Source organism: Centroberyx affinis, unplaced genomic scaffold, assembly GCF_046629955.1.
Source record: "Centroberyx affinis isolate AG114_WGS23_722 - 3 ecotype Tasmania unplaced genomic scaffold, CSIRO-AGI_Caff_v1 ptg003190l_1, whole genome shotgun sequence".
Classification (NCBI taxonomy): domain Eukaryota; kingdom Metazoa; phylum Chordata; class Actinopteri; order Beryciformes; family Berycidae; genus Centroberyx; species Centroberyx affinis.
In genome coordinates this window covers 1-27429 of record NW_027281233.1, presented here as the reverse complement: position 1 = coordinate 27429, position 27429 = coordinate 1, and the positions used below count along the sequence as shown (strand labels likewise).

General features: G+C 45.8%; 2 protein-coding genes, 1 long non-coding RNA gene and 2 other non-coding genes across 5 annotated transcripts in view; 2 read left to right on the top strand and 3 right to left on the bottom strand.

The window, feature by feature from the left end:
* The window catches only part of LOC139660005 (SH3 and multiple ankyrin repeat domains protein 1-like), a 33712-nt gene extending 26662 nt beyond the window's left edge, over positions 1-7050 (top strand). Inside the window, exons 16-18 of the mRNA XM_071538045.1 lie at positions 273-3837; positions 4496-5383; positions 6946-7050. Coding sequence (XP_071394146.1) covers positions 273-3837; positions 4496-5383; positions 6946-7033 — 4541 coding nt within the window. The 3' untranslated portion in view covers positions 7034-7050. The remainder of the gene's footprint in view (positions 1-272; positions 3838-4495; positions 5384-6945) is intronic.
* Positions 7051-12375: 5325 nt separating this feature from the next.
* On the bottom strand, positions 12376-14039 carry LOC139660007 (uncharacterized). Its single transcript, XR_011696536.1, has 3 exons — positions 14012-14039; positions 12771-12814; positions 12376-12527 (listed from the first exon to the last, which is right to left on the bottom strand). It is a non-coding gene; the product is annotated as an uncharacterized lncRNA (long non-coding RNA).
* On the bottom strand, positions 12620-12708 carry LOC139660009 (small nucleolar RNA SNORD88). The gene has a single exon (XR_011696538.1). It is a non-coding gene; the product is annotated as a small nucleolar RNA SNORD88 (small nucleolar RNA).
* Positions 12881-12972, bottom strand: LOC139660008 (small nucleolar RNA SNORD88). The gene has a single exon (XR_011696537.1). It is a non-coding gene; the product is annotated as a small nucleolar RNA SNORD88 (small nucleolar RNA).
* Positions 14040-16190: 2151 nt separating the features above from the next.
* On the top strand, positions 16191-26790 carry LOC139660006 (protein kinase C and casein kinase substrate in neurons protein 1-like; the record flags this gene model as incomplete). The annotated part of the gene is made up of 5 exons (XM_071538046.1): positions 16191-16473; positions 20140-20207; positions 24517-24673; positions 25503-25738; positions 26635-26790. Coding segments are annotated over exons 2-5 (609 nt in total), but the record flags the coding sequence as incomplete, so codon positions are not given.
* Positions 26791-27429: the final 639 nt, after the last annotated feature.

Genomic DNA, 27429 nt, shown 5'->3' with positions numbered 1-27429 from the left:
AGACTTACATACTAACAGACAGAATTGAGGACAGACTGGCTGGCAGGTAGATGGGCAGGCTGATTTAGACAGACACTCTCAGATATCACCCTCAACTTTTTTTCTTGCTGCACCCTCTTCCCCAAAACAACTTTCCCCCCTTTCCCTCATCCATCTCCCTCTCCTGCTCTCCCTCTACTCCCTCTGTATCCCTGTCTGCCTTTCGTTCAGACCCTTATTTGCCTTTTTCATCCCTATCTGTTTTCTCCCCGTTTGTGAACGCTGTACTGTAGGGGTGCCTGAGGAGGAGAAGCAGTTCCTGCATCCTCCGGCCGTGAAGTTTGCCCGCAGTCTGTCGGTGCCCGGCCCGGACGACATCCCCCCTCCCCCCACCACCGCTCCGCCAGACCCTCCGTTCTCCTCCGCCCCTCCGCTGGGCTGGAGAGGCAAGTCGTCCCAGCAGCCCTCCGTCTCCGTGTCCCAGTCCACCTCCACCTCTGCGCACTACCAGCTCTACTCGCAGTCCGTGCACTTCACCCACGGGGGCAGGGAGAGGGCGGGGGGTCCCAGCACCGGCCCCGGGGGTGGAGGGGTGGACCACGCGGCCCCGTACGCACACGCAACCGCCCACGCCGCTCAGAGCAGGACGGCCTCTCGGAAGGTCAGCTACCCGGGGGAGCCTGTTGGAGCCGGCGTAGCGGCTGCCGGAGGGGGCAAGGCAGCGGGTCTGAGGAGAGGCTACAGCACCGCCGTCCCCCCCTCCAGCATCGCCACAGTAATCCCCCAGCAACAACAGACTACCCAGAGCCAACCGCAGCGGGGAGACCGCAGCGCAGCCGGGGCCGGAGCAGGGGTTCCTAAAGGAGGGGCCCGGAGAGGTAAGGGCCCGTTGGTGAAGCAGTCCAAGGTGGAGGACCTGCGTGTGGGCCAGGGGACGCTGGGGGGCAAGGGATCGGTGGAGAAGAGCTCCATCCCCATTCCCACGATCATTGTCAAAGCCCCCTCTACCAGCAGCAGCGGTCGCAGCAGCCAGGGCAGCAGTGTGGAGGCCGACCCTACTCCTTCGGGGGAGACAGACGGAGTCAAAACGCCCCACGCACCTCCTCCCTCTACTGCGGCTCCACAGCCCCCCGCCCCACCCTCCATCCCGGCCCCTCCGCCCCCGTCCTTGCCTTCTATCCGAGCCCAGGATAACCTGGACTATACCAGCCAGTTCGGGGCCGCCATTGTTGGCGCAGCCCGCCGAGACAGAGAACGCTTCCATGAAGCCCGGAGAAAGAGTGCCTCCTTTTTCATGTCTGCGGAGGAGGATGTGGGTCTCGTGGGAACTGGAGGAGTGAGTGGTGGAGGAGCAACAAGGACTCAGGTCTCACAGCAACAGCTTAGCGCCCAGCCTGAAAGCTCCTCCACGCGGCTGCGGCCGTCCAAGTCCATCGACGAGGGCATGTTCTCTGGGGACACCTTCATCCACCACACCCGCAGTATGCCTCCGGCCTTCGGCCTGCCTGAGTACTCCTCCCCCGCCGTGGACTATCAGCCCAAGTCTGTGCCTGCTGAGTTCTACGCAGCAGCAGCAGGCAGGCAGCCAGCGCCGTCCACCACCACCTTCATCCACCCTCTAACAGGGAAAGTGCTGGACCCCACGTCACCGCTGGGCCTGGCCCTGGCTGCCAGGGAACGCGCTCTGAAGGATGACGGACGGTTGAGGAGGGGAACTGAGCACCACTTCACCCGCCAAATGTCCAGCGTCGTGTTCCCTTCGTCGACTGTCACCTCTCAGCCCGTGTCGTCCGCTGCCCAGTCCTCCAGCTCCTCCTACCTGGTCACCTCCTCCTCTCTGGCTGCCACCACGCCCAGTGTTGGCCGCCCGCCCTCACCCAGAATTCTCAGAGGGGCTGGGGGTGTTTGGGGTGAGGACGGCAGTGGAGGAGAGAGGGAGCGGGAGGGAGGAGGGGCCCGAGAGGGGCTGAGAGTTCGCTTCTCTGAGGACCAAACGGTCCACACGCACCACTACCAGGCCCAGCCCTATCAGCCAACCTACAAGGAGAGGGAGCGGGAGAGGTCGAGAGACAGGGAGAGGGAGAGGTCGAGAGAGAGGGAGAGGGACAAAGAGAGAGAGGGGTACTTGAGGAGAGCGGAGCAGGCTGCAGCTAATGCAGCTGCGGCTGATAGTGCTGCTCAGCAAGCGTCCCAAACCTCTCAGCAGCCTCGGAGGCCCTCTTTCCTCAGGATGGAAAGTGAAGCCGGTGCCTACATCCTGTCCCTCACCCCTCCCTCTCCTCCAGCCACCAGTACCCAACAGGGTGGAAGCGGTACTGGGAGCACTGGGAGTGGCCTGATGGTCCTCCCTCCTCCTGCCCCCTCAGTCGACGCAGACGACGAGTTTGTCTTTGCGGACCCTCTCCCCCCTCCCTTAGAGTTTGCTAACAGCTTTGACAGAGGACTCGGGGGAATGTCAGGGTACACACAACGCGGGATGATCGCCAACAGCCTGGCCTCCCGCCAACAGCAGCCCCCACCCCCTCCCCCTCCCCCTCCTCCTCCACCGCCTCCGCCGCCTCCACCCCCCCAAAAAGAACCTTTCATAGGCGGGTTTCCTGCTCACACACCCCTGCCCTCGCCCCAGGCAGGGGACTCCACTGCTTCCAGCCTCACGTCTTATGACAGCGAGGTGGCTAACTTGACCCAGTCGGCTCCCTCCCCCTCCCAGACGTCGCCCAACCCTCTGCCCCCTCCCTCGCCCTCTACCCTCCAGCCCACCATAGCGGGACCCCCGCCTCCCCCGTCGGTCTCGCCGCCGCCTCCGCCCGGCTCTTTTCACAGACCTTTCTCCATGTCCCACCCCCACCACCTGTACAACAGCACCCACACCCCTGGACGCTCCTCCCCAACGCCTCCCCCTCACACCGTCGCGCCTCCTCCGGCCTACCGCGGCCCCCCGATGCCCTCCTCCGCCGCTGCCGCCTCTGCTCCACTTAGGGGCGCCGCCTCCCTCGCCACGACCGCTAGCTGTGCCACCGCAACCACCACTGCTGCCACCACCACAAGCACCTCCGCTCAGCTCCACCAGGAGCGAACGCACGCCACACACGCCACGCATGCCGCCTCATCCGCCGGCGTCACGAGCAGCCGCAGGATGGGGGAGCACCACCGTCCTCCCCCCGCCGCCAAGACAGGAGAGTCCCAGGAGACGGTGGTGGACTCTGGGATTGAAGAGCTGGACAGTCGCAGCAGCAGCGACCACCATCTGGACAGCATCCTGGCTCTGAGCGGAGCTGGGGTCAGAGATAGGCTGGACCGAGGGGAGAGGGGAGTCGGCGGGAGCGGAGGGGGAGGCGGGACGGGGGAAACGGAGAGGGGAGGAGATTTACTAGAATCTTACATGAGCTACCTGGACGGACAAACTTTTGAGATGCAGAACGCCACAGCGGCAGCCTCCACCTACCCAAAATCCAACAGGTTCAGAGAGGGAGGTCGCGCCGGAGATCTACGCAGACAGACCAGCACCGCCCCCGCCTCCTTCCACTCCCACCGACGGAGGGAAGAGCAGGAAGAGGAAGACGTTGATGAGGGAGAGGCGGAGGATGAGGGCCAGGATAGTTATGGGATGAGGGACACGCAGAATTTGGGACGTCCCACGTCGCCGTACTTTGATCGCCCACGCACCCCTGAGATGAAGCCTCTGTGGGGCGAGGGGCAGATGGCCGGTGAAGGACAGTCTGGGACATTTCTGGAGGGGAGGAAGATTTACCCCCCTGCCTCCAGTATGAAGCCCAGCATCATCAATGAGCTGAGCAGCAAACTGCAGCAAAGAGGCAAGGACAACTGGAGCAGCCAGAGACCGCTGGGCAGACACAGGTACGCCTCAGTACGAGTTTTGATTTTGTGTTTTTCAGTGTCACAGCATGGCCGAGGTCTGTTGTTGATCCTGTGCATGTCGATGTAGGGAATCGTCATTCTACTCTATGTTCATGCTAGTTTTACCTGTGTGAACACATCGATGTGCCATGTGCTACTTGTCGTGACTGATGTTCAAGCTTTCTGTGATTAACAGTGTACTGTCTGGTTGTGTCTTGTGTAAGTGTTCTGTCTATACTGTGTAAAACCTCTCCTTTTTTATGTCCCTGGCTTTTTTCCATGTGTCTCTCTCAGAAGCAGAAACAGGTAATAGAGCTACTTCCACACTCCCTTCTTCGTCTCACTTTCTGTCAGGATGAACATAAAACTTTGACACCGGGTTGAATTTACAGCCTGTTGTGCGACAGTAGAGAAGGAGAGGAAACCATGTTTAACACGGCACATCTCTAAGAGTGTTGATTTATACAGACTTTCTGTCTGGTGGTCTGATCAAGTTGTTAACAGTATAAAATCATTTTAATCCAGTGGTGTTCAGAAGTAGCTGGTAAATGAGTACAGAGTGAAACAGAGTGTTTTATTACCATCTCCCTTGATGTGTGTGCATGTATATCATCGTTTTGTCTGCTATATAACCATTTCTCTTTTTCTCCATACACAGGTTTTCGGAAGACTCAGCCTCAGCTCTGAGCCCCCCCTCAGTTCGCTCCCAGTCTCCCTCCCCGGTCTCGTTGTCCCAGCCAGCGCTGTCCCCGTCCCCGACCCCTGCCTCCCAGTACCCAAGCTGGGCTCGTTCCCCGTCCCCTCAGCCACCGTCTGCCGCTCAGCCTCCACGTTCGCATTCCCCTCTGTCCCCAACATATTCCCCTTACCCCACCTCCCCGAAACACAGACCTGTCTACCGGACCAAAGCCCTGGAGTTCCAGTTCATCCCCAGTCGGGAGTCCCGCAAGGCAGAGTCCCACATCCTCCAGCGGAGGCGAGCGCCCAGCCCCCTCATCTCCCCGTCAGAGAGGCCCAAACTGGGCCCGCCACGCCCCTCCTCCCTCCCTCTCCTCCCCACCACGCCCCTGTACAGCGCCATGTACGACCTCCGAGGCTCCATCACCCCTCCGTCGCCCGGGAACCCCCTGGGAGACCCCTACTTCTCACCCTCGCCTCCCCTGTTCGCCCCCTCGGGTGCCCCTCCTCCTCCGAACTCCACCTTGGTGGTTTCTCGCTCCCTCTCGCCAACTCACTTCCTGTCCGGGACGTCTTCCCCGCCCCTTCACCCGCTCCCTCCGCCACCCTGCCTGAGTTACCCCCACCTCCCGCCCCCCTCGCCTACCAAGCCCTTTGCCTCCAAGCCGCTGCCCTATTGGACCAAGTATGACGTGGCCGACTGGCTGGGATACCTGAACCTGGGCGAGCACAGGGAGCGTTTCCTGGACAACGAGATCGATGGCACCCACCTACCCTCCCTCACCAAGGAAGACTACCTGGATCTGGGGGTGACGCGCGTGGGGCACCGCATGAATATCGAACGTGCCCTGAGGAGAGTGATGGACAGGTAGGCCTGGGGACACACTGCACTACCTTTTAGGCTGATTATAGCCACAATTTGGCCGTCGCAACTGATTTTCAAAATCGGACAGAGTCAGTACTAGTTTGTCCAATCACACAGGGCAGTCAGCACAGATGGTCTGTGAGGATCCAGGAATCTCTTGACTCACAATCCAGACAGGACCACCCCAATTATTTGAAATGTGTTTGATTTTTATGACTCAAATCTTAACAGAAAGCAGGAATAACCAATGCAATTTGAGCATGGCAGATAGCAAAATAAAGGTGCTGTGTAGCATTTTTAAACATCAATATATCATTGTCAAATTAATTGTGATACCTTGGTATAATTACCGTAAACAAATGAGACCATGGTCGAGACGAATGGTAGCTTCTATCTGACACCAGTGGTGTTGTTAGTGCTATGTTTCTCAAAATTGAAGAATAAGGCCGGTGTTTTTTCATGCATTGCTTACCGTCAACAAATCCTACGAAAATAACAAAATCAGCAATGATTTTGTTTTGCCAGCAAATCTCGTCCATGTAGCTGATGCCTAATGAAGCCATGTCCCAGCAGCCATAGAACTCCACTGTATTAAAAAAGTGATTAAAAACACGTCGAAGAGCCATGCCGTTGCTCTGGGCAGCATGTTTCATCATCACGATGCATTGGGCCAGCCGACTTTTTCCTCAAACAACTTAATAAGCCGGCTGTAAACACTTTGCGATCTCAGGAAAGTAGTTCCGTGGCACCAAAAATAGTCCCCGGCGTAATGAAGAATTTGTTCCCATTTGAATTTGATTTGGTAATAACTACAACAGTCTGACTTTTCGTGGTAACAGTTAGCGATTTTTAAAATTGAAACTATGTCTTTGTGAGCTGTATTTCAAGGTTTTTAGCTTACAATTGGAGCCAATGACTTCCGGGTTGACGGCTAAAAACGGTACGTGGGAAGTCTGAAAGTAACGCATTGTTGATTTTGTTATTTTCATAGGATTTGTAGACGGTAAGCAATGCATTAAAAAACACCGGCCTTATCCTTTAAGACCACATCTCCCATAAACCCTGTTGCTTCCTCCCCCCCGCCCCCCTCCCTGACATCACTCTGAGTGCGTTTGTTTTCCATTTCTCTTTACTGAGGAGGATAAACATGTTGGAGGTGATTTTTCCATCGGCCTTTCAGTCCTTCCACCTTCTGCCTGAAACTCTTTAGCTTTAGCTCAGTTTGTGCTGGAAGAACAGCGCCCTCTTCCTGGGTTGTGCCATAAAGCAATCAAGCAGAATGTCTTAATGATTAATTGGTGTTACAAATCAACACATAGACCTTTTAAATGTGGACCTTTTAAATGTGTATGTCCAACTTTTTTACAGTCTGTTCAGTCATGTAGCGTGTCCCCAGCTTAAGAGACACCGTAGTTTTCTAACAAACAAATAACTTCTTGTCTTGCATAATCAGATTGATGTTTTTAAATGCATGAGCAACTCAGATCTCTGCCGCAGCGTCCGTTATCGTTTCACACAAATCACCAAATGTCAAACGCGACCTCTGTCTGTCCTTCTGTCCGCAGGCTGTCCAGCAGCCCGTTTCCCATCTCTGTTCTCTCACCTCGGAACGGACGGACTGAGAGGAGGAGGGACGATGGGAGTCGGAGCTGAGGTTGCAAACGGAGACGGAGGGGGAGAGAGAGAGAGAGAAAGAGAGAGAAAGAAGGAGGGGTTGGAGTCAATGAGGGAGGAAGACACAACTGCTGCTATCCACGGTGGATTCACACAACAAATGAGGGGGGACCAGATTTCACACGAAGGAAGGAGGAGTCGAGTCCCAAAGGGAGATGGAAACACAGGGATGGAAAAAGGGCTGACGATCCATTAAGACACCGGCTGGCGCTCCCCAGTTTGTCGCAGGCTGATTTACACAAATACACTCTCCACATGCATGCACAGCCACACACACACACATACACACACACACACACACACACCGATCCACAAACAAGCAACACAAACATCCTCTCATCCACAGACAAACGTACACGAAGACGCAACGGCTGAGGCAGCAGATATTACGAAATACTAGTAAAGAATAGTGACGAAACTTAACCAAATACTTGAGAGGAACAATCAAAAGCCAATTCGCTTTTTCCTTTCTTTGTTTTTTTTTTTTTTTTTTTTTTTGGTTTCTAATCCGAGCAGTTTGTGTCGTCGGCGAGCTGGAGAAGAAAAGAGGTGTCCCTTCGCTGTGCAGCCATCTTGTTGAACAGTCCTCTTGCCCCTCAGCAGGCTGGTCAAATCCGTTCAGGTTTAAAAGAGTGGAACCACCCAAACCGTATTTAGAGTGCAATCAATGACAACCCCTCCCCCCCCGCGTGAGTGGCTGTTAGTGTTAAAACGCCGTCTCTAGATCCGCCTGAGTGTTGTTTAAGATGAATTATGGAGAAGAATGGGGATGAATGAGGCTCTGTCTGTCTGAAAGGTGAATGTAGGACGATGCGGGGCGGCTTCCACGTCCCGAGAAGAGACGAAGGCGCAGACGGACCTCGCCGTTCCTTAGTCAAACGGGGAAAATCCTACCTTGCGATTGGTTTGGGCAAAGGAAAGCTCACTGTATGCTTGGCTGTGATTGGTTGTCTTGTTTTTACCTCACCACTGGTAGGGCTCTGGCCTCACTGAAGGTCCTGTGATCAGGATCGTTATATTTCTCTATAGCTCTTTATCATCTTAAGTCTTATAATGACGTATATACAGACTGGTCACTGTATCACAAATTTGTAGCAAAAATAAGTGCCCAGACCAACAACATAAAAAAAAAAAAAACATGAAACACACTGATTTGCACACACAGGCACACGAGTTACTACCACACACGCGCTTGCATGCATACACACACCCATAGACACACACACACATATATACACGCACGCAAACACTTACCGGTGTTTGCGTTAGAATTTATGGGACACCTTATATATACACACACTTATATGTTTGGACCCAAGATGTACTCGTACAAAGAGGAGACGGACTGTGCTTTCAGTTGTTTTTCGACGGGATACGTGACAATGTGAAGAAAAAAAATCTCCCCGAGGATTTCATTTAACCGAGAGAGAGAGAGAGAGAGAGAGAGAGACTTCCTCAGCATCGAAGCGAACCGCTGTACAACCGCTCAAACGTCCCGTCCGAGGGGGAGAGAGTGAGAGAGAGAGAGAGAGAGAGAGAGAGAGACTGCGAAAGGAGAGGGGAGGGGGAAGAGGAAAAACTGCCATTTCTTGCTCTTTCCCCACCCAATCCCCCCTGCTCCTTCTCAAGCGTGGCCCTCTCTCGACGAGCCCAGGAGGAATCAGCCACCCAGCCGACGGGGTCAGAGAGAAACGCTTATATCGAGTTTTAATACTATGATTGTTCTTACAACAATTTTTAAACTTTAAATGGGAATACTGGAATACTGATATTGATATGAAGAGATTTATTGTTACTATTTATCATTACTATCATCGTCCTTACTGTTATTATTGCTTCCGATAAGAGTTCCCAGTCTCTGCCCTCGCCGGCTGAGACGGCGCTCTTGTGCAGTCAGTGTATTTTCTGACTGTGTAGTGAAGATAATCGTGTACCGACAGAGCGGTGGTTATATATTTATGGGTGTTTTTGAGTTGAAAGATGCATATTATTTCGAGCAATGTACGTTTACATTGCTTCTATGTAACGATAAGAAACACCGCAACTTAATGTGAAGCACATTTTCGAGTCACTTCATGTTCCTTTTTACTTCGTTCCCACTCTGATTTGACACTGGAGGAGAAAAAGGTTTTTTTTTGGTGTTTTTTTTGTCAAACTGTGAAGATTTACTCCACATTTCACTTTGACCTGTACGGCCTCAAAATATATCCTCACTCTTTTAAAAAAAAAACAATGATGTTAGTTGCCACTTGACATTATGCAGATGATGAAAATGTAGCAACTGTTACTCTGGGGATGCCCACATGACGCACGCTGATGTGAAAATCATGCATCTCTTTGTTTTAACCCGTTTTTTTAAGTGATTATTTCATCCAATAGCCACGCCCCCTTTTACTTGATCTTTTCACATACAGAAACTCCATTGGTTTTCTGTGTCCTGATTTGCAAATCTTGCTCCGATATCCTTATTATTCTCATTATTTTCTCATCGGCTTTCATGTTACATTGACATGCCATTAAAACAACCTCAGTCCTGCTCTTCTCACTGTTGCTGAGATCTAATATAAGGGCTCTTTCATGACCTCTCTACCTTGAACAACACTTCACCTCTCCTGCTACTTGTGAGTCCTGAAACACGTCAAACGTGTGTTTTGCATCGGGGCAGCGGCGGGGGTTTGACTCTCCCGCCGGGCCCTGCGATCCTCAGTCTATTTTTGCAAATAGATAATAGTTTTCATAGATCATTTTTGCTTACAATGCACATACACACGAGTTATAAATTCAGATGAGCAAAGGTCATTGAGGGGATTCGTGTTTGTAGTCGCACTATGCCGGTGGTCAAGGAGAGATCGTATTCAAATGCAAGGGAAATAGCAATAAGGACGATGAAAATAATGGTCATCCTAATTATGGTTTAAGATGTAAAAAAAAAGTCTCAAAAGTTCTAAAGAATCTCTGTCTTCCAAATAATGTTTAACATGAAAAGGTACAATGTATTTGTTATTTAACTGTTCTGCTTTCTATACAGTTCGACCCATTCTCGACATCCATCCCCTTCCACCGCACCGACCTGACAGCGTCAAGAGCTCCACTCTGTTTTTTGCACATAGTTTGCATCTTCCCGTTTGTATAAAGCACCTTCTGCAGTCGCTGAGATGTGCCAGTACGCTCACAGCTCATGGTTTATTACCAGCATATTATGCAATGACCCTATTCCCATTAGCAAAAGAACTGCAACTTTTCACATTTCCTGCTCACAGGTTTTGAAGTAAACTCCAGCCAAAACGGGATGTTTTTGAAGGGTGAGCAAGCAGAATCTGGCTTCTTATCCGAACTCGATGCAAAGCCAGATTCTGCTTGTTTACATCAGGTCTCTCAAATATGCCAAATGTGGGGAAAAGCGCAATTTTGCTAGTGTAAATAGGGCCCATTCATCACATTTACCCTTGGCTAAGCAAGGAATCACCAATACATCTGTTCTTGCTGCTACAATAATGCCGTCTTTCACTTGAGTAGATGTGGTGACAGAGACAAAGTTATTTTGCTGAAATCTTTTTGTTCCTTTCCTTGCATTAAGTAACTATGATAGAGAACGATGGCTCATTATGGCTGAAAAAGGCAAGATCTGAGGGAATCGGTCCGACTCTATAGAAAGCATCTCATTTCCTTTAAGAGATCTTTTAAAAAATGAAAATATGAACTGACGAAAGGTAACTTACAGAATATATATGTATATGTGATATACATATACGCACATTCATATAAACATATATGAATTTCAAATGTTTTAAGAGATGAATAATAAATTGTTAGAATTATAATAAAGATACAAAGTTCTAAGTTATCATGTGTTGCCTGGTTTGTTGAATGAAACACTATCTGATTTCATTTTCATCTGGACACTCTGGTTGTATTTTCACTACTCTATGAAACTAGACCCTGAAGATAAAGTCTGGAGCCAAATAGCTGTGGGCTTCACAGCTTCAATGTGCCAGTTCATACTTCTCTACAGTTTCAGCACTGCTCCATGTAGTTCAGATCTATTCCATGGTTGGTTTTATTCAACCGGAATTTCAGATTGATGAGCAAGAAGTCGGCTTGAACCAATATGTAATTTAGTAATGTATTTTCTTACTCCGCAATTTAATAACCCATGTTATAAAAAAAACCAAACCCTTACATCTCTCCCCTTAGCTTTTATTGTATTCCTTTTCCTAGCACTCCTGACAAGATCATTTACAGAAATATAAGCACTAAGATCCTCACCTTTGTAAATACAACACAAATGAATTAACCAAGCATTATGGCAACTGGATTCTGTTCATTTGGTTTGGTATTTGCCAAAGACAAACATTTAGTTTGTAGGTGATTCTATGATCTATATACTGAGTCTGCAGGATGAGGATGTAAATCATGACCCTGTTGATTTTGTGTCCTGTGTGACCCATCTGGTTTTAATTGTATTGGAACACTAAGGACATGGTGATTGATTATAGAAGGTCACCTCCTGTTCCTAGTTAGTTATGAAAGACATGAAACTAATGAACGGCTACAGATGTCTGGCAACTGTTGGACATTAAAAGTTGTTTATTTACACAAGAAATTTCAGTGTGAGCACTGCCATTTTGAGTGTTTGAAGAGTTTTATTGAATTAAGTTTTAACCTTTTCTGTAGTCAGCTGGTTTAGCAGCCTTAGTGTGAGATGAGAACAGTTTTAGTAGTCCAGTGAGAAAGCGGCTGGTAGAGTCATTGGGGTGAAAGGCATGTGGGGAGGAAAGCAAACGTCATCCTTGGCTGCTCTGTCACCCTCTGCAGGAAGAGTTTGAGCTGTACTGTGACAACCAAGAGGTTCAGGAATACATTCAGCCAAGTGGCCAGAAAGAGATGTGGTGGAATCAAAATCTATTTAACTAGACATTAAGTTCTACAGTATTCCTTCTCTTGTGCTTATAGGATGATTAGAGAGCATTATATCATATCTGAGAGGCCTACAATGATATCAAGTTTATGCCAGTAGATGGAAAGGTACACAGTACACTTCCTCTTGTACTTACAGGATAAAGCCTGGCATACAATTGCCACTGTACGAGTACTAAGATTTGTTTTGTGTTCTACATTTTAAAATGTCCTTAATGGTTTTTAAACCTTACTGCATACCAAATTTCCCTCTTGGGACAATAAAGATAAAGACTTAATGATTGAGCAGTTCCCAAACATGAGCCATTGACATCTACCAAGACATGACCTGCATGTAAACATAATGAATCAAGAGTAAAGTTGAAGTAAGCCAGTCAACTTACAAAACAGAAAATTCAGTGGAGGCAAATTTTATTTTTGATATAACAGGGCATATACAGGTAAAGATGCACACTACAAATTGTTCAAGATGTAACTAAAATCTACAAGAGTACAACTCCTAGCAGCCATTTTTACCATGTGGTTAACAAGACAGCATCTGCAGCAGGTCCAGTATCTGCAAAGACAGAAGAAAGGAAACTGAGTAAGGAAACTGAGTAATTCAACTTCTAATCATCCACACAAGATTTAATCCATTTGTAGCCAGTCTGTCTCCTCAGACTCTGCCTTGTCAGGGGCAGAGCAGCACTTTATCAACATTGAGTCTCTGAGCCCAGTGCTAAACATCACAAGAGATACCATGAATCGGTCTGCTATTAAAAAGCTACAGTTACAGGTGATGTGGATATTAAGTACCAACCTGGTCCAGGTTCAGTCTTGGAGAGGCTTCACTTGCTTCATGACCTGAGGAACAAGAGCAAGTGTTACTGCATTGCAATGTGAGCATCGATTAGACAGTTCGCATGCAGTTTTCTCCTCAGGAACTCTGGCTTGTCAGGGCCAGAGATGCACTTTTGTCACCATACTGACTCAGAGCCCAGTGCAAGTCATCAGGGGAGAGGTGAACAGATGAGCTGGTAGCACATGGGCAGAAAGCACCACTGTCTACCTGCAACAGCTGGTAATGAAGCCAGGGACACAGGAATATAAACCCACCTAAACACATTTTACCCACGCATGATCCAAATTCACAGAAAGCAGTAAGATATAAATTGCATAAAAATGCTAGAGGTAGAGAGGTAGTTAGCATCTCATTCACAAGAATCAGCTTTAGCACCAAACTGCATCAGAGCTAGCCAGTTAGCTAACGTGCTACCATGCAGGCTCGCCACATGTAGCTAGGCCCCGCTGTGTTACACATGCTAACTGCCAAGCTAGCTCAGTTGCTAATAAACACACCTTGACAGTATGGGGCCATTCTAAAAATTAAGTTTAGTGGTGATATTTTGGATTTTCAAGTGTTCCTCAATGACGGCTCCAGATTCAGTTATGCCTAGCCCCCTGTACTTTTATGAAGCCCGTCAGCCAAACGTCATTCAAAAATCTGGCAGTTGAATGTTGCCTTGCTTAACGGCAAACGATACATACCCCATAAAACATGATTTTAGACCTTTTCTTAGTCGTTAAGTTTATTTTGTAAATTCGGCATACAAGTGATGCACCAACCAGCCTTCCATTTCAGTAAAACCCCCAACTTTTACAAATGGTCCACGCTGCTCGCTCCCGCCCTGCGCGGTGCACCTTGGTGGAAACAGCGTTGAGAGAACTGAAATAACCACGAAACCAAGTCTAAATGTGACTGTTTGGGATCGGGTGCATGCCAACTTGAAGAGTGAATGTTAATTCGTAAAAGATGTTCTGTGAATAATATAACGTTTGCCGATAAACAACACATCACAATACAATTTCTGAATGAAATTTGGCGACACACTCTCTCCATACAGAGTCTGGACCTGGATCATACCAACTGATTAGTAGATAAACTAGATAACCGCCACTACATTGCTGTTAATAGCAATCAATTGTCAAAATATGCTATAATTCTCTCATAAGCCAACATGTCACATTTAGCAAACAAGAACAGAGGAGAAGAACTCTTACCGACTCCACATGAACATCAGGCGTGAACAGGACAGCTGCAAGAGCAAAATGGCTCATTTTATATGAGCCTCACTAAGGACCCCTACCATGTAGTGGCCTAAGATATGCCTTCTCAAAAAACCTTCATTGTGCTTCTCAAGTTTGTTCATTTAAAAAATTAAAAGTCTCTGTTGAGCAGTTAGAACTGTACTTGTGTAGATGTGGGTTTTTTTTTATCAACACTCCTTTTATAGTCTGTACTGTACTTCATGTTACTAGTATTTACTGTAATAGTTTTACTGTACATTCCTTTCAGGTATGATGTAATAGGCAGTTGTAGACTATACATAAAATCGTTATGATTTCTATTTGGGAGCAACAAGGCATGTCTGTACATTTCAGTGAGACACTGTTTTCCTTTAGTAAGATTTAAGTATAGCATTACCCTCACTCTGACATCAGTAAATTTTAACTGAAGTAAACATGCTTCTACTTCAGTAAAACAATTCAGAACTCTTTCCATCTCCTTTACTCCAATAATTTTCCAGAAGAAGAAGAAGAAGGCTACTCTTCAGTAAAAATCACTATAGGCCTAATACTCCTACAACATTCCTATAGGGACTTACAGTATAACTAGGGTACATCATAGTGAATTTAAAGTGTATATAACCTTGTTAGTTAGTTAATTTTATAGTGCCCTTATTGTTCTTTATGATATTTTTTGGTTTCACCATGGTATCACTTAAATATTCCTATAAGGCCTTATGGTTTTGACATGATATCTGCATACTATCCTTATAGGATTTAATATAGCCTAGGATTTAGTGCTGAAACGATTAGTTGATTAATCCAGTCGATAGACTGAAAATTAATCCATTATAATTTTGATAATCGATTCATTGTTTCAATCATTTATCAAGTAAAAAGACCAAACATTGGCTGGTTACAGCTTCACAAACGCTAAGATTTGTTTCTCCATTTCATATCATTATAAAAATTAATACTTTTTTTTGGCTGCTGGTCAGAATAAGTAAGCAATTAAAGAATCACTTTAGGCTCTGGTAAGTTGTGATGGGCATTTGTCATTAATTTTGACATTTTATAGACCACATGATTGATCGATTAATCAAAAAAAGAGTTACAATTACAATTACAATTTCACATTTGGCAGACGCTTTTATCCAAAGCGACTTACACATGAGCTTTTCATACAACACAAGCAAGGTTCTAGTTAGGAGAGCAAGGTTCTAGTTAGGAGAGCAAGGTTCTAGTTAGGAGAGCAAGGTTCTAGTTAGGAGTTGGTAAATGAATCGATAATGAAAATAATCTTTACAGTTACAGTAATAGGATTATTCTGGTTGTTTTTCATGAAGGCGTGTGGAGCGGCAGCAGGGCGGAGGGTGTAGCAGCTGTCTAGTTATTTACATGGCATGTCCTGGCAAGACAGAGCGCACAAGTACAGCATAGCATCAGGCCTTATGTCACTGACAGAGGGGTGTGTGAGTTCTTCTTCAGAGGCTCCTGACTTCAAACAATCACACACACACACACACACACACCGGATGTATCCTCCAGCTGTGGTGGCAGGCCGACCAAACTACCCGGGGGGAATGTTGTGGGGAGGAACAGGAGGGTGTAAAGACAAGCAGAGGGGGAGTGGAGTTTCCCTTATCTGATCTGGTCTGAATACAGTGCTTCATACAGTGTCTGGGCGTCTTTATAAAATGGTACAACATTGTTAATTGGCTTATTAACACACACACACACACACACACACACACACACAAACACAGGAAAAAAAAACGTGGGTGACTCAGACGTGAACACAGACTAAAAACCACAACACGGCACACTTCATTAACACTATGCTGAAAGAGGGCGAGCCAGGGTGAAGGAGACAGAGAGAGAGAGAGAGAGAGACAAGAGCAGAGAGCGAGAGAGGGAGGGAGAGAGAGACAGAGAGAGACAGAGAGAGAGAGAGAGAGAGAGAGAGAGAGCTGGTTACTGACCAGTGGTGAAGTACAAAGAACAAGAAAATAAGTTTCCTGCAGCTGTTTTGGAGAGAGAGAGAGAGAGAGAGAGAGAGAGAGAGAGAGAGAGAGAGAGAGAGAGAGAGCGAGCCCGGGAGGGAGGGTGTGAGGGAGGAGAAGGAGGGAGGGAAAGAAAAAAAAAAAAAGCCAACTCATCTGACACAAACAGTGGGCCAAAGAAAGGGGAAGAGCAGCAGGAGCAGCGGCACTATACAGGGACGAGTGGAAAATCAAAGTGGGAGAGGACTTGGACGAGCGTAAAGAAGACGAGCCAGGGAGGAAAAGAGAAGAGAAAAGAGGCCCGGGAGTCAGCGCAAGGAGTGGGGGAGAGGGAGAAAGAGAAAGAGAGAGAGAAAAAAGAAGTTTTAACCTGCCAAACAAAAGTGGGTGGCTGGAGAAGAAAAAGGGGGTTGAAGCCGTGAGGGCCCCGACACTGAGGAGAGAGAGAGAGAGGTAAGGAGCTTCACCTGCGTTTCATAAAGACCTGATGGACAGATAGAGCCTCTATTTCTGCTCTGTGCGTTCATTTGTTACTATATATTTCCTGTGTGTGTGTGTTGAGTTATGTGTGACAGATGAAACGGGGACAGGGGGAGGAGTGAGTATGTGTGTGTGTGTGTGTGTGCCAGAGTGGGTGCAGGCTATAGGGGTGAAAGAGTTGGTTGGACATTGCAGACGGGCCTCTTATAACTCAAATGAACTTCAGTTTAACTTTACATTTTAGTTAGTTTATGCTTTCAAATCACTGGACCACCAGAGGATTTTGGGGGGAACGCACTTTTTGTCTGACCAGCAAAGAGATTATAGCGTTTGAAAGACCTATGGTGGGATCAGATCCGTGCCAGTAGATGGTAAGCTACACAGTATACTCTCTGTTGTGTCTTATAGGATAGTGATTGGTGTACAATTGCCACCGCATGATGCATATTTTACCGGTTGCTTTCGACACTGGTAGCTCACTGAAAGTCAAGAAGTAGGGACTATGGGGACACACACAGCAGTTAAAACTCACAGCAACGTCTCACGGTATCTGATTTTAGGGCAGGCGAGGGCTGAGAGAGCTATGGTTGGAAGTTCCAGACAAGCTCTTATAGCTCAAATGAACTTTTAGTTTTAGTTTGTTTTTCAAGGCTTCATAGTTTAGTTAGTTTATGAATTCAGGATACTGCAAACTCTGGGCCAATCCAAAACTACTGGACCACCAGAGGACGTTTTAAACTGATTGTAAAGGTTAGAAAATCATATTTGAAAGATATGGTGGGATCAAATCGATTTCACTAGACATTAAGTTCCACAGTATTCCTTCTCTTGTGCTTATAGGATAATGATTATAGAGTATAAAGCTATATTTGAGATGGACAATGGAATTAAATCTATGCCAGTAGATGGAAAGGTATACAGTACTTTCTGTTGCACTTACAGGATAAAGCCTGGGATACAATTGCCACTGCAAATAGTTTGGTTGAAATGCTGCCAGCTCACTGAAAGTCAGTAATCTGGGGAATATGGGGACAAACCAGTTCAACTCACAGGAACGCCTCACATTACTTGATATTAGGGAGGGATGGCAGCACTCCCCTCCGCCCCCGTGTTTCTCTGAAAGCCCTGACGCAGCCGTGCCCCGGGGAAAGCCAGCCGGCGAGGGGACAGGAAGCCGAGGTCAAGGGTTAAAAGGGAAGCGATTCATTATTTTTCTGACCTCCCCGCCTATCTGGGGTTGTGTTATCAGCAGAGGGAAGGGCTGGGGAAGACTCGGGCCGGGGCGAAGCGTCGCATTATGCTCTCGGTGGAGCATGTGATGCCCCGTGAACAGCGGGACACAGAGGGAAATCATTGAATCTAATTGTGCGCCTGACAGAGCCGCGGGGAGAGAAGGCTGCAGGGAGGGAAAACAGGCCGAGGCAAAGACGAGAGCCTGGGATTATTAAGTTCAGTCTGGGCGGAGTGCAGGGAGCAGATACTGAGCATCTAATATCTGACACACAGGAGGCAAAACTGTAATGTACTTTCTATATTTTTCAATATTGAACCACAAAAGGTTCTTTAAAAGAAATGGCACCGCACCAGCATAAAGTAACATTCAAGTCAGATCCTCTCACCTCTCCCCTCTTCAAGAGTCCAGTATCAATTTCATATCTTAAAGAAAACAAAATATCCAGGACTTGGTAGGAGCATCGTGAGTTTGATTTCTATAATCAGATTAAACTTCAATAAATTAAATCATGCCATCCAAATTCAGAAAACAGAATTTCAATTCAGCTGGTGGAACAAATCTCATAACATCATTAACACAAACACAAGATCCCAGAACCCAAGAAAAAGTCAAGTCTCAAGTCTTCTCTTCATGCATCAAGTCGAGTCTCAAGCAATTAAAATAGTGACTCAAGTCTGACTCGAGTCCAAGTCATGTGACTCGAGTCCCCGCCTCTGTTATCTACAGTATAAGGGTTTGCTTCCATTCTTCACATGTGAGCTTGTGTTGTTGATTTAAGAGCATGTGAATGTGCACATGCGTGTGTGCCTGTGTTTTTTTTTTTTTTACATGTAAGAAAAGGGAAGACAAGCCCACCAGCACGGAAAAAAAGAGTGAGAGCGATAGGATGTGGCGACCTTTACCCCCTGTTTATTTTGGGATAGCTCGAGTTTCAAAGCTGGGAATGCTGGGAGAGGGCATTCCATCCCTGCTGATGTACTCCCAGCCTCTGAGAGCCTCTGCCTCTTCCTCCTTTTACTGTACGCAACTGTATCATGTCAAGCTTCCAACGTGAAATCCAATTCTGTAATGGGCCCACAGAAGATTTAATTTGAAACAGCAGTGAGGATCTGTAGAGTTCACAGACCGATTTTATATCTGCTGCATCCCCACCTTATTCCTAACAGCATGGCACAAATCAACTAGATGAGGGGTTCTCTAACATTTTCATGTCACAAACCCCCAAATAGACACATGTCAAGGCCACGGAGCAGAGGCCACATTGGAAGACTTTTGTCGTTGATACGTTTTGTATTGAACTGTAATAGTGTCTGCACTGTACATGGGGAGATAACAATGATGAGAGTGAAAGCTTTGATTAAAAGAGTTATTCTTTCTGTGAGCACAGTGCCATGTTGAGGGGAAGGAGGGAGCCAACAACATCATCTGACACTCGACTAGTCATCCTTACACATTCTCTAACTGGGACATTTTCTATTGAATTAAAATATACTGAAATTAAACTAGTCCTGATTTTGGCCGGATCGCACCTGGACTCCATTTTGACAACTACTGAATTAGATAACACTTCTTTGTTCATAACTACAGGCCCTAAAGCCTCTGTTGTGCCATTATAACTAAAACCTACACGTGAAAGCCCATTGAATACAGACATATCCCCTGGTGACACTGGTTAAAAAAATAATGTGTGACACGACTTAACGTGATAACGTAACGTAAAGTAACTTAACGTAATAACGCATGGGAACAAGATCTGATGTTGTGGCCACAACTTATTAACATGTGGCCCTGACTTAGTAATGCGTGGGAACGAGATGGTTATGACATGGTATGTTGTTTGTTGACCAAGTTGGATAATCTACCAGTAGTATGTAGCATCAGGGAGCGTGCAACATACAGGATGCATGCAAACATGGAGAGGTTTGTATTGATTTCCTTTCATTTTCATCTTGGAATGAATCACAATGACATGGAGTCACTTATTTTGCATAATCACAGGACATGGGCTCAAACGCAGACAGCATGCTGACTTGGGGCAAGTTACAGATTTCATCATCCACCAACTGGATGGATGTGGGAGACTAAATGGCTGTAGGTGGATGTATGGAGCCTCTGATGCCACATGCTACAGTGAGACTATCCCAACTGGTCAACAATCAACAACATAATGGGTTCACGAAATAACAATCTCGTTCTCAAGTCATTCTCAAACGTCATTCCCAAGTCTTGGCCACAACATAGGATCTTTTTCCCATGCGTTAATAAGTCGTGGCCATGCATGATGTTTTTAACCACAAATGTCACCAGAGGGGCTCCGTACAAACATTACAGAGGTAACTGTGCAGATTTAAAGGCAGAGTAATACCAGAGTCTAATTCTAAATCGTATGTCCTTTTCTCTCCCAGAGACAAGGATGTCGACGCTCCCATCAGAAAACGGCCCTGAGGATGCCAACAATCGCAGCTTCTGGATGGTAAGATGTGTGTATGTGTGTGTGTGTGTGTGTGTATGTATGTATGTTTGTGTGTGTGTGTGTGTGTGTGTACAGTCTCTCTCTGTTTGCCTGTTTGTCTTCCAGTACTTCCATTTCTTTTCCCTTGGCTTCTCGGGTCTCGATGACCTTGCGGGGAAAACAGACTAAACAGTATTGTTGTTTAGGCTATATATCAGTGTAAACAAGGCCACACTATTATTTTTAAATGTGAATTGCACCCATTATACATCGGTACTCCCTAGCTTGGCTGTAATTGAGGCACCCAGAAAAGATTTTTGTTATAGTGTTCAGTTCATTAGGTATTTGATTGTCTGTGTTCACTCTACAAAACAGACTGTACAGCAGGAGTCTTGTCTCTAGGGGATCTAGGACAAGTTTTTCCCATTTTCACTGCCCTCCGCAGCATCACAGCTTTGACAGAATTGCCTAACCTTGTCATGTATCCAGTTCTCTGCTGGATAGGGGAAAGTTTCTGTAGGTTTCTGCCTTTGTGAGGAGAAATAACGGTCAGCTCATAGGACTCTCAGCCTTAACGTTGCACTTAACTTTCCTTAACAAAGATGGTGGTCAAGACAAACTTGGTCCAATCTGATTAAAGACCAAGACTGAAAGGGATCGAGACCAAGTTCAGACCGAGATCAGACCAAGATCACAGTGTTTAAGTGGTAGGATATTGTGAATACCAGGTGATTGCATTCCAATTATACTATTTCAGATGATGGATGAAGAAAATATACCAGAATATCTATCAACATCAAATAAATGGGTTAAAAAACCTGGAACTAGAGCGACATAGCAAGGAAATGCACTTATGTAACACATAAAAATGAACTTCCACAATGTTGTATCCCTTACTGAGGCTTTGGGTTACGCAGCTAACTTTCCATCTACTTTGTCTCATTGACTTTAATTAACAGAACACAAGCATTTGGTGTACTCAAACGATAAAGCAGAAGGACAAATTAATAACCATTAAACAAAACTGAAAACTTGCATAAAATAGTTTGCAATTTTGGGGATAAGTCTGAGATTAGGAGAGTCGGCTTTGACTTTTGGTGAATGGTTAGCCTTAATATGCACTTTGTTTACAAGTCACAGTTATGTTTTCACCACCGTGTTTAAGTTTTTTTATTTTTATTTAAACTTGATTTAATCAGGTTAGATCAAACATCACATCAACATCAAAGAAAGAGCAATGTATAAAATCCAAATACAATCAAAGCCACTTAAAAGAGAGAACAAATTAAAGTCTTCTGTATAAGCACACCAAAAGAAGCTAGTCCAAAGAAAAACCAGCAAGTTTACGGGACCAATCCTATTTAAATCTTGATTAAACAAAACACAATCCTGTGTCAGACTCGGTGAGGAGCTGTAAACACTTCCGACATTCAGTATACTTTACTATCTAATTTGACTGAACTACCGCTTTAATACTGGCTTTGTCTCCGGTCGGCCTGATAGTGGCTGCCCCAGTTTCATCTCTCCCCCTGTAATTTTGGCAGGCTCCTGTTGTGTTGGATGTGTTTCCAGGCCAGTTCCTGTCTGTCTCATCCTGCTCACAGCCTGTCTGTGATTATACTCCAAACTTGGGCTGTTCTGTTTTGTATTTGCAAAGTCATCACCACTTCAAGATGCTTTCAATTATGGTACATGCTGTATAGTATACTAGTGTGCTGTTCATCCTAATGCATACATACTGTACATCCTGCTGCAAGGCTTTAAAACCAGTCCTAGTTCCCTTATTACAACAATACTGGCCTCTTCATTGGCTACCAATCAAAGATAGACTTGGTTTCAAAACTTCTCTGATCACCTACAAGGCATTGCATGGTCAGGCTCCAGCGTGAGTTGTTGTGTCCTCACTCAGGTCCTCTGCAGGTCCCAACCTTAGAACGAAATGTGATGGTGCCTTTGACTCTGGCACAGACTCCCTGTAAAGTTAGACTGGGCAAATCAGTCTCTTATTTGAAGAGATTTTTAAGATTAACTTCTTCTGCTGCTGCTGCTACTGCTACTACTACTACTACTACTACTACTACTACTACTACTACTACTACTACTACTACTACTACTACTACTACTACTACTACTACTACTACTACTACTACTACTACTACTACTACTACTACTACTACTACTACTACTACTACTACTACTACTACTACTACAGGGCAGTGGTGGCCTAAAGGTTAGAGAAGCGAGCTTGTGACCGGAAGGTTGTCGGTTCAATCCCCTGGACCGGCAGGACAAATCTGGGTGGGGGAAGTGAAAAAGCAGCGCTTGCCCTTCCCTCATTACCACCACTAAGGTGCCCTTGAGCAAGGCATGTGGTTACATGTGGTTCCCAGGACTTGTTCTGTGCATTGCCTTGACCAGAACAAGCTTTACTCATAGTCTGGACACGGTCAATTATATACATGAAATCAGTTTTTTCGACCGAGGACCGTGGCCATTTTTCTTTGATGCCGTGATTGGCTGCTTGGACAGACTCTCTCGTAGCGGCTTTGCGTCTGCCTCAGAGATTGGCCAACTGGGTTTCTGCAGCGTTGCTGTTGGCCTCAGGGTGGATTCCTCAGCTGTTTCTGTTTAATTCTCAGACGAGTGAGGAGAGTCAGTGCAAACCACAACAGAGAAAGAAGGGAGAGAGCGAGAGAGAGAGTGAGAGAGAGAGTGTGTGTGTGAGAGAGAGAGAGAGAGAGAGAGAGAGAGAGAGAGAGAGAGAGAGAGAGAGAGAGAGAGAGAGAGAGAGAGAGAGAGAGAGAGATAGCAGGACCACTGGTGTAAAGTACCCTAATCCATCCTGATAAAGCAGTACTCTTGGAAAAATACCTCCAATTATTCATTAAAAGAGCATTGATTGCTCCGATTGTTTTCTCTAAAGGCTGGCAGTATTAAAGTGGATAATTTTTATGACCTCAAGTACCTCAAAGCTGCACTTACAGTAAAGTAGAAGTACTTCTTGGTTACTTTCAACCCCTGACTGAGACAGACAGACAGACAGACAGACAGACAGGCAGACAGACAGGCAGACACACACACACACACACACACACACAATGGTTTACAGCTTGTAAATGTGTCAGTCGCTGTGTGTGTGTGTGACTACAGACAGAGGCAGAGAGAGAGGGAAAGCCAAAAAGTGAGTAGGAGTGTGTGGTGAGTAGGAGCTGGTGGGGACTGCCAGGAAAATTGCAGAGAGATTTCCAGATTCCACATCCACAAACAAAACACTTGCTTCAGATATGTTATTACACTCAGGACTTCTCCTCTGCTGCCCTCTTGCCCTCCCCTCTCCGTCTGGCTTTTTATGGCCGGGCCTCGGCCTTGTGTCCGCTGACCACACCCCACACTGCCGCCATTAGACTCTACCACAGGGAAACTTAATGCCATTAAAGTGGCACTTCTGACACGTGGTTGTCGACCTTAGACGATAACAGCAGTGTCACGGTTGTTTAAAGCGTGGAGGAAGATGCAAGCTGGGCCTTGTTATGACTGTTATGTAACGCAAGTAGAGCTTGTGATGACAGTGTGCAGGCCAGTAGCAATTTCCCACAGCAAACATATCAGCTGAGTGCATCAGTCGTAGTAGTAGTAGCATGTTTGTGTGTCTGTGTGTGTGTGTGTGTGTGTGTGTGTGTGTGTCTTGCTTGATCATTATGGGTCATATCTGTTCTCTACTGTTTAGGCTTGGCATGATAGTCATAATAATGTGTTATTAGTATTAGTATTAGTATTAGTATTAGTATTTATAGTAGTAGCGGTGATAATAGCAGTAGTAGTAGTAGTAATAGTAGTAGTAATAGACTAGTAGTAGTAGTAATAGTAGTAGTAGTAGCAGCAGCAGTAATAGTAGTAGTAGTAGAAGTAATAGTAGCAGTAGTAGTAGTAGTAATAGTAGTATAGTAGTTGTGGTAGTGGTACTAGTAGTAGTAGTAGTAGTAGTAGTAGTTGCAGCAGCAGTAGTAGTAGTAATATGCTGGGCTTCAGTGGTTTTAGTGTTTAGTTTAATAGGTCTAATTTAGTTTTATGGTCTAAATGCAGCCTAAGAGGCTTTTCCACCCTGTCAGAAATAAACACTTGGGAGACACTGAATAGATGTGATTTTTTGGCATAAAAATGATCAAGTTGAAAGATACTGAATATTGATACAAAATATTGGCTATCAGCAGCTTCAGTCCAATAATAGCGGTATTGGCATCAGCCACAAACCCATGTGTGTCCAAGCCGTGTCTCTTCCTCCTCCCTGTGTATCTAGTCTGTATCTTCCTCTCTCTCTGTGTCCTGGCAGCCTGGGAACTATCAACGCACTGTGAAGCGAACAGAAGACTCCTTCCAGGCCTGTAACGACATCGTGGCGTGTTTCCAGGAGAGAGCCCGCGTGGAGAGGCAGTACGCCCAGCAGCTCAGCGAGTGGAGCAACAAGTGGAAGCCTCTGGTGGACTCCAGTAAGTACTGCAGCCGAGGGGCTTCACCCCAAATACCCCCCAGTTACATCAGTCCATCTACACAGTGTTCCCCTGTAAGCATCTGTCAAATCACTGAGATAAGATAAGATAAGATAGATGAGATGGATTTGTGCTTTGTTTGTGTCTTGCTGCTGTAACAATTTGAATTTCCCTCAGGTGTTACTAAAGTTCTTATCTATCTATCTATCTATCTATCTATCTATCTATCTATCTATCTATCTATCTATCTATCTATCCTTCTATCTATCTATAAGACAAGATGAGGCAAGATGAGATAAGATAATAGTAATTGGATAAAGCATAGAAAAATATTATATAAATAAGAATATACCAAATGGGTGGCATTTAAACATAACCTCATCTGATGAATGAAAGCAGGAAAAAGAAAGAAAGAAATTAACTGTAATATTATGATGCAATTAAAAATAACAGCAGTAGAACATGATGAGACAAACAACAAAATGCACGAAAATACGATATGTAGGAAATATACCAGCAATATGAAATATATGCAGCATGAAATGAGTAATTAGAAAAACATTGAGATATATGCCAGTAGATGCCAAATTATAGAATATGAAGACTATACTTGTTTACTATAATATGGCCCAGATTTGGGTACAGAAGCCTTTGTAATGTTCAAAGTCAGCACTAACACTTGTGATAGGTGGGATAATATTTTCTTGACCAATCAGGAGTCATGTCATTGGTTTTGCACCCATGAAAGTCCTTAGTAAATCAGCGCCTATGAGTGCTGTGCTTGTTTCCACTTGAGCTCCTGGTTCACCTCCTCCCTGTCCTCCCTCAGGTCCTCTGTACGGCTCCCTGCTGAGGGCGTGGCAGTGCTTCCTGTCCTCCGCTGACCGCCTGGCCTCCTTACACGCCTCCATCTGCCGCTCCCTGGTGTCGGAGGACGGAGACCGGGTCCGGACCTGGCAGAAGGACTCCTTCCACAAGAAGCTATTCGGAGGCTTCAAGGAGTCCCAGGACTTTGACACGGGCTTCGCACGCGCTCAGAAGCCCTGGGCCAAACGTCTTAAAAAGGTCAGAATGATTTCAGCTCTCACTTAACTGTTGAAAAGCTGCTGTTTTGACTTAGAGATTTTGAACAGGGGAAATTATGGATTTGACAGCCAATTAGCGCTATCAGAGTCATGCCCAAAACCCATAATTTCAATTAGGGATGTGTCTAATAACTGATCAGTAAATGATTGTGTGGAGGTGTGTTTGTTGTGGATGGGCAGACACAGGTGTTTGGAGATGAGAGGAAAGTGAAGGGGGGCCCAGAGTCACCTCCTGTGCAGACGGCCCATAATTCCTAGCTACGCCCCTGCTGGCAGCTGCTCTCACTCTTTAGATTGTGATTGGTCTGATCTGATGTGACAAGTTCATGTCCGGCCTGTCTGGTATGATTCGAAAAGTAATATTTCGAGGGCTAGACATGTGACGTTTTGAAGTTACAGTACATTCATTTGCACAAAAAAAAATAGATTGTTATCCTTATGACAGATAAACAGATCCTTAGAAAATAATACTGTGAAATAAGAGGGTTGCAGAGAATAGTGCCATATGTATTTATTGCTATATTTGGGTTGCTTTTCTTCGATGGAGACAAATGCTATTTAATCAATTACCTGTTGAGTTTTTTTACTTTTACATACAGTATTTATACTTGTTGACTACGATTCAAAAAACACTAATTAAAGTAAAATCAATCATTAAAAGAGTTAGGACTGTCACTTTTTCACTGTGGATCAATTTTTCACTCCCGCCTTCGTCCTACAGCCAAAAAAGTGTCTTACTTTGAAGCTACTTAAGGAGAAATTTAGGGAGAAGATGTGAGTTCAAGGGTTTGATTTAACGTCCCAGATGAGAAGAGTTTCTCCTCCTAACTGACTGGGGGACAGTGAGGGTGACTGTGTGGTGTGGTTGGTCTCCAGCTGGACAAAGCCATGAGGGCGTACCACAAGGTGAGCCGGAAGGAGCAGCTGGCCAGCGAGCGAGAGGCGCACGCTCAGGGAAACCCGGACGTCGCCATCGAGAAGCAGAGGAAGATCCAGGAGGAGAGAGAGCTGGCCCAGCAGGAGGCGGAGAAGGTGAGCAACAGATGCAACAGATGCGAAACTCTGTGAATTATTCCTCTCTCCAGTGTTTTCAAAATTACACTGATTGGCCCAAGGGGGGCGCACTATAATTTCAGGTCAAATCCAAATAACATATTTATTACTGATTGGTCCGGAGAGGGACTGGATTATGCCACCGATTATTCTTGGGTGGACGACATGTTGCCCTGTTTTATTTTTATTTTATACCTTTATACTTTTCTTTTATGTGACATTGTTGTATGTTGTTGGTCTGCAACCTTATGTTTGTTATGATGCTGCTTTCATGGCCAGGTCTGCTTTGAAAAGGAGATTCTTAATCTTAATAGGACTAACCTGGTTAAATACTTTTTTTATTTATTTATTTATTTTTTTAGTAATAATAAAGTGTGTGTGTGCATGTATCTGTGTGTACATGTATCAAGGCTATTATACTTTACATTTTTTATTTCTGTTTTAATTTCAATTCCATGCCTCCCAATTCTAATTCAGATATGGTTACAGTTTTTTAGAGTTTGTTAGTTTTGAATTAGTTTTAGTTTCACAGAGTATTCTAGTTTTGTAGTTTTAGTTTTTCCACATAATCCAGTTTTTGTTTTTGTTAGTCCTTTCATTTAGCGCCAGTTTAGGGAG